Genomic DNA, 7,148 nt, shown 5'->3' on the forward strand with positions numbered 1-7,148 from the left:
TAAAAACAATATTAATACTATTAATAATATTATAAGAATATTTATCTCCAGATCCTTTCAATTTTTCATCTTTTTATAAAGTAAAAGTTTATTTTTCGTACCATTTAATACTCTTTTTTTCAATGTACACTGAAATATCTTTTACTGTACTCTGCTATAGACTATTTTACCGATCAAACAACTCTACATCAATATCTACTGCTTCCAAAACTTTGAATCTTAGTTATTATACCCGCACAGCATGTTGCCAGCTATTAGAAAAAATCTTTACCAATAATAAATATCAAGCAAATAGGTAACTCTTAATTCTGTTCTTAAAAAAATTGACAAGGACAACCCAAATTTAAACAGTACACAAATTTTACTCCAATCTTTATTTTTTAGAATTATGCATATTGCAGTAATTTTTAAGGAATAATGTGCTTATATTTATATAGAAAGATATAACTAACATTATTCAATTTTAAAGACTAAAATTGTGATAGAAATGACAAATTTGTTGAATTCAATCCGTGCATGTACTCTTAACATTAAACAATAAAAGGGTGGCTGGTCCGTGTAATTTCAGTTCTTCCCATTTAACTTTAACAAGAAATTTCTAAAATACATTATAATTTTTTTTTAAATCACAGTTGAATAGAGTCCTTAATTTTTCTTTGAATAGAGTCTTAAATAATAATAATAATAATAATAATAATAATAATAATAATAATAATAATAATAATAATAATAATAATAATAATAATAATAATAATAATAATAATAAAAGGAAATGGCGTGACCCACCAAAGCAAAGGTTGTAGTAAGAAAATGAGTGACGGCGCGGAATGATAGAAGAAGACGTAGATGGTTGATTAGTGAGGTTGTTTTCCGTGAAAGGAATCGTGGGTGGTGAAAACTAGCCACTCTTTAAATCTTGAAGAAAATATTCGCAGCTATGAATAATGGTGCCCACTACCTATTTGTGATTTGTTTGCCCTATCAAAGTACCAACTTTAAGTTATATCTATGTTACTCACTCCCTTCCTTTTCTGCTTCCTGTGACATCTCCTTTCTTCTCCTTGATTGCCCCCAGTCAATACATTCGCTTTTCAAATTTTCATTTCCTTTCCTTACTATCTTTTGTACTACACCATCTTGTCAGAGTATCCATGAAGCAATACAAAAATTTAAACCATAGGAAGTCAGAGAGGAAACATAATAACATAAATTTCATTAAGGTTAATTATTATAATCTCCTTTTAAAATTTAGAGTTTTCACCGTTTTGTTTTTTAACTCAATTTTTAAATAATGTGGGACTCCGAAAAGTTCAATAGTTGAGGAAAAGAGTTTTTTATTCCATAAACTATAAGACAATATATATATAAAGATGATAAGAAAAATAGTAATATTTACATCATTCCATGTTATGATATATATAAGTGTGCGAAGACTTTCGCTTCAAATTATAAGTTAATTATGTGGTGTTCTACTAATAATAAAATTTTATTATTATTAAATTAGTTACGTATAATTACATTTATAAGTATTTCAAATTCATTTTTTATCTTTTTTTTAATAGAATTTTTCCGATAAACTATTTAGTATAATTTTATTTTCATAGTACGGTTAGAGCTCTATTTATACCCTAAATAATAAAATATCGTACTTATACCATTATATAAAGATACGCTCTTTTATGATAGTTTTGGTGTCATTTTTATATTACAGTATATCTTTCACAGATTAAAAAGTAATTTTAATACTTCATAATAATATATATTAATAATCATATGTTTTTTTAACTCGAGTAATTGTATAACCTCTATACTCAAAAGTAATCATAGATGTAGAAAGATTCATATGTCAAATTTCTCTCAGACTATTTGTTTTAATAAAAAATAGGATTGGTATAACTTGTTATCTTCAATTGGTTGGAAGGATTTTTTTTTCCACTCTAATTGACTGTTTCACATCACCTTTTTCTAGTCTCACTTTTTCTTTTTAGTTGAGTTTTTTTTTATTTATAGACTCTCGGTCGGGAGAACACCTACAAAATATGTTTTAATGCTGAAGTAAGTATTCGATATTCGGTGCAATTAATATGTAATAATATACATTTTTCTTGAAAATTGTGGTTATTTATATGTTTATTATAAGTCCATTATTATTGGACCAATTACGACTAAAAACGTATTATCTAGTATTTTCGTATTGTTTGTGTTTCTGTATTACTTATGCTCATTAATCTTCTTTTGATCTTAGTATATTTTAAACATGTCAGTTGACCATAATCATCGAAAACCGAAACGTATGAGTTTCGTCCCATTCCGATTAGTGCACTATCAAATATTTTCCTTTCCCTCACAATCCTTTTCAAAAAAATTATCTAATTAAAAAATACAATTGTTTTATTCTAGTATAATATAGAAATGCCGACAAATAGAAACGCATCTGATGATGGAATTATTAAGCTGATTTAAATAAGTCCACTTTAGGAAAAGTTAACGAACCTTTGATAATTGTACGAACCTTTTTTTTTTTAATATAAGTGTGTAACCTAATTTAAAAGTAATAATTATTTTGAATTTATATTTAATCTTAAATTATTCAAAACGTACACGTATACATACATCTTAAGTTGAAAATTGAGAAATAATGAGTTTAAAAAGTAAGAGGAACCTTAAGGTTAGAGTTCTGTTTTGATTCTAACAAATAGATATATAAAGCATGCGGTGAGTTTAGGAAAAGTGGGGCTGCAAATTAAAGCTTATACATTCTCCATTCTCTCTAAAGCCTGCCTCCAAATTGGTCGTAGGTGTTTTGAGAGATGTGTGGGAACTATGCTAACAATTTATTTCTAACAATTAATTTGAAATAATGTTTATATTTACAATTTTATATTTTTTATATTAATTTTTTGGGAAGTTATTGCAATTCTCATTTTCTTTTCAATACGGTAATTTTGTTAGAAAAACTTAAAAGAATCAAAATCTTTCTAAACTTCAACTTTTCAAAGGTAGAAGTACCATTTACGTTTTAGGAATGCCTAATTTAATTCCATTTTTAAAATAAAATATTAAAGTCTACGTATGTGTTTCAACTTCAACAATAACTCACAATAATATTTCTTTAAAATTATTTTTAAAAAATGCTAGCAAGTACATATGAAATTGGACTTCTTCTCATAAACAAAATATTCCTGTCACTGCCAGCTTAATGTAGTTAACTTATAAAAAAAAGTGGGTAATTAATTAAGAAAGAAAATTTGATAAGCATGTTTAATATATTTTTTAAGAAAATAAAAGTAAAACTATTTGATAAACAAAAGGACTTTATTTTAACATATGATGTCATTAAAAATATAAGTAATGTAACATTCCAAAAATAATTTAAAATTATAATTTTATAATAAAGTATTAAACATTCAATGAGTTGGAGGATTTAATATTTTGAGAATAAGCTAATTGATGATAAAAAAATTATAAAGAATTGAGTTTAATTTAGATGCAATATTTCACCTCATACACTCTGAAAAAATTGAAAGATAAAATTGAAGATAAGATTAATTACATTAAAGAAATAACTCTTGTGTGATAGAGGAGAAAAGAATCTCATTAGAAGGAAATTAACATGAAAAACGTATATGTCATAAGTTACTTTATTTAAATATCATAACATAGTAAAACTATCACAGTTTGAGTTTTATTTGAACATCAGATGGAAAGAGTTTAATATCATCATGAATAAGATATAATTCAAAATATTTATTACAAACTTCATTTATTAGGATAAGAACAAAAATTATTATTCATAATATATGATGACTTCAAAGTAAGGATAAGTTTGATTATTCTATTCCATTAAAAATCCTCTAAGTATAAATTACTTTAATTATCTTTATACCAATTACATTCAATTACAAAGTAACCACTAAAGTCTCAATTCAGATGAGACCAAAATAAAAGAACTTAAAAGTCAAATTAAAAAAAGTGTAATCACCACACAGATTAAACTGTAAACAAAATTTTATGTAAGATATGTACACTTGGATAAATACATCAATCTTAAAAAAAAAGAAATCAAATAAAAGAACAATTATTATATGTAACTATTATTAATATTAATAACAATATTAATATTGATTTTATTATTAATAATATTATTAATAATTATTATTATAATATTAATAATATCAATTATTATTATAATTATAATGAGAATAATAATAATCATTGTGATTTTTAAGTTTGTGTGATATGGTAATTAAAGGTTTTGTGTCTGAACTCCTTCAAACAGCATATTTATAATATTATTAATAATATAACATGAGCATTGATGAAGAAAACACATAATTATATTTTCCTTATAGAATTTCTCTTTAATATTACGGAAATTTTGTTCCCTAAAAGAACAACCACAGGTTCTACATATATACATATATATATATTCTTGCAATGAATTCTATGGCATAAAATATTGAAGGAATTTCTAAATATATTAAATAGTTATTAAATATTTTTTTATTTCCTTGTTATTATAGGTTTATCTATCTAAGAATTGAATGCAGTCTAGTATTGGCAAAATTTTCTTTATATGTAGTCTCTTATGTGTGATCTCTCACACACACACCAAAGCGTAGTTTCCATTTCCCTTCCCTCACATTCACTCTCGAGAAGACAATTTTGCTTCTCTTACACTGATCAAAGTCTCAAACCATGTCGGTGGATGAAAGAATGCGTGTTCTAATGGTCTCAATGTCCTTACAAGGCCACATCAATCCAATGTTTAAGCTAGCCAAGCACCTTCTCTCAAAGGGTGTTCATCATGTCACAATCGCCACCACCGAAGATGGCCGCGACCGCATGCTCAAGAACACAAAACCCTCCAATATCACAAACAACACAAACCTCAACAATTCCAACAACGATTCAGGAATAGAACTCGTGTTCTTTTCTGATGGCCTCAGCCTCGATTTCGACCGTTCCGACACGGAGTCAATGGTGAACACTATCCGAGAAAAAGGTCCCAAAAACCTGTCCACTCTCATCACCGACCTCACCAAAGTTCATAATTATTCATGTGTTATTGTCAACCCCTTCGTGCCTTGGGCTATCGATGTGGTAGTGGAGCATGGTATCCCATGTGCGCTGCTTTGGATCCAGGCTTGTGCTGCGTATTCTATTTACTATCGTTATTTGAAGAATATTAATCCTTTTCCTAATATGGATGACCTCAATGAGAAGGTGCACTTGCCAGGACTACCACCGTTTGAGGTTAGGGATAGTCCTTCTTTTATACTTCCTTCCACCCCTTGTCACTTTAGGCAAGTTATGAAGGAACTGTTCGAGGCTATGGATAAGGTGAATTGGGTTTTAGGTACTTCGTGTTATGAAATCGAGGAAGAGATTGTCAATTCAATGGCCTCATTAACCCCTATTTACCCTGTTGGACCATTGGTGTCACCTTTTCTATTGGGAGAAAAGGAAAGAAGTGATGTTAGTGTGGATATGTGGATTCCAGAGGATTCCTGCATAGAGTGGCTTGATACTATGCCAGATTCTTCAGTTATCTATGTGTCTTTCGGTAGCTTGATTGCGTTGTCACAAAAGCAAGTAGATAACATAGCTGTGGCTCTGAAGAACAGTAAGAAAGCATTTTTGTGGGTGATTAAGCCGAGTGATGGAGAGTCAAACCATGTTCCTGAATTGCCAAATGAATTTTTGGAGGAAACTAAGGAGAGGGGTTTGGTGGTGAAGTGGTGCCCTCAGGAGAAGGTGTTGATGCACCCTTCTGTGGCTTGTTTCATAACCCATTGTGGGTGGAACTCCACGCTTGAGACTTTGGTTACCGGTGTGCCTGTTATTGCTTGGCCTTTTTGGACGGATCAGGCCACCAATGCCATGCTGATGGAGAAGGTGTTTCGCAATGGCGTTAGGGCGAAGTATGGGGAAGATGGGACTGCGAACGTAGAAGAGATTGAAAGGTGCATTAAGGATGTTACAGAAGGGCCAAGAGCAGAAGAGATTAAGAAGAGAGCAATGGAAATGAAGGAGTTAGCACTGAGAACATTGCAGGAGGATGGTACTTCTAACAAGAATATCAATAAGTTCATCACTGACCTCATTGTTGGGAATTCTGCTAGGGCTTGACCATCTACATCCCAGGCTCTCTCTATAGCTCCTGCACTGTGTCTAAAGATGATGGGAAAAACAGTTAAACCCTATGTTTCTCTCTCTTACTTTAAGGTGTATTTTTTAATCAACAACAAAAATAATGAATAAATTGGAAATAATAGAGTATTCCAACCATATAAAAAGGGTCCCGTAAGTTGCAATATATGTATTGGTCCTTTAATAATAATCATATATTGTTCATTTGCATATACACGTTTCTGGTTTATTTTGTTGTTAATTAGGATTTGTTATAATTTAGAGGTACAAAGATATAGTCATGTGCATATTAATAAAGTATAATCGCTAGGAGAATGTTAGCATACATTTTGGGAATATTCAAAAATGAATTTATATGTCTATATGAGTCCACTTTAGTGCTAAATTCTTTTGTCAAATATAGAAAACAAGTTCTAAAATGTTGAAGCGTAAGCGTAAAATGGCAAAGAAAATCAGAATGTTCATAACATAGAAGGTATTTTGGGGGTTGATATATCTTACTCAATCCTTGTTATCTTGGAGAGAACATGAGTTTCTTCCTGATAGATCATCTCATTGTGTGAGGAAGTATATATGACTATTTTGCAATAAGATTTTCTTTTTAGACTTATATAAGGTTTAGAACCTAATGGTTCACATTAATTTATTATTTTTTTGTCAATAAAAAAAAATATTGTGACAACCGATAGGTTGGAAGTGAAATGTGATGATCTTTATAATATGTGATAATACTTTCTCTTTTATAAATAAGTTTGTATATGGTCCATAGTACCACTTCTATTTATAATAATTTTTATTATAGATAAAAAAAAAATACAAAAGATTCACATTATTCATCTATCTTGTTTTAACTTAGCTAATTTATACATCTTTAAAAAGAAATCATCATTATTAAAAATAAATAAATATTAGGTATTAAGATAAGCTAATTAAGAATTACAAAGACAGATACTCTATTTATTTTTCATTTGCTTGTTATTTTTTTTCCTATCCCA

The 7,148-nt window shown here is 29.0% G+C and overlaps 1 protein-coding gene across 1 annotated transcript; it reads left to right on the forward strand.

Moving 5' to 3' along the window:
- Positions 1-4,627: 4,627 nt before the first annotated feature.
- LOC137805960 (UDP-glycosyltransferase 84B2-like) lies at positions 4,628-6,357 on the forward strand. The gene has a single exon (XM_068605836.1). It carries the CDS (start codon positions 4,699-4,701, stop codon positions 6,130-6,132), a length of 1,434 nt encoding a protein of 477 aa, XP_068461937.1. The 5' UTR covers positions 4,628-4,698; the 3' UTR covers positions 6,133-6,357.
- The last annotated feature ends 791 nt before the right edge of the window (positions 6,358-7,148 follow it).

The sequence above is a fragment of the Phaseolus vulgaris genome, chromosome 3, assembly GCF_000499845.2.
Source record: "Phaseolus vulgaris cultivar G19833 chromosome 3, P. vulgaris v2.0, whole genome shotgun sequence".
NCBI lineage: Eukaryota > Viridiplantae > Streptophyta > Magnoliopsida > Fabales > Fabaceae > Phaseolus > Phaseolus vulgaris.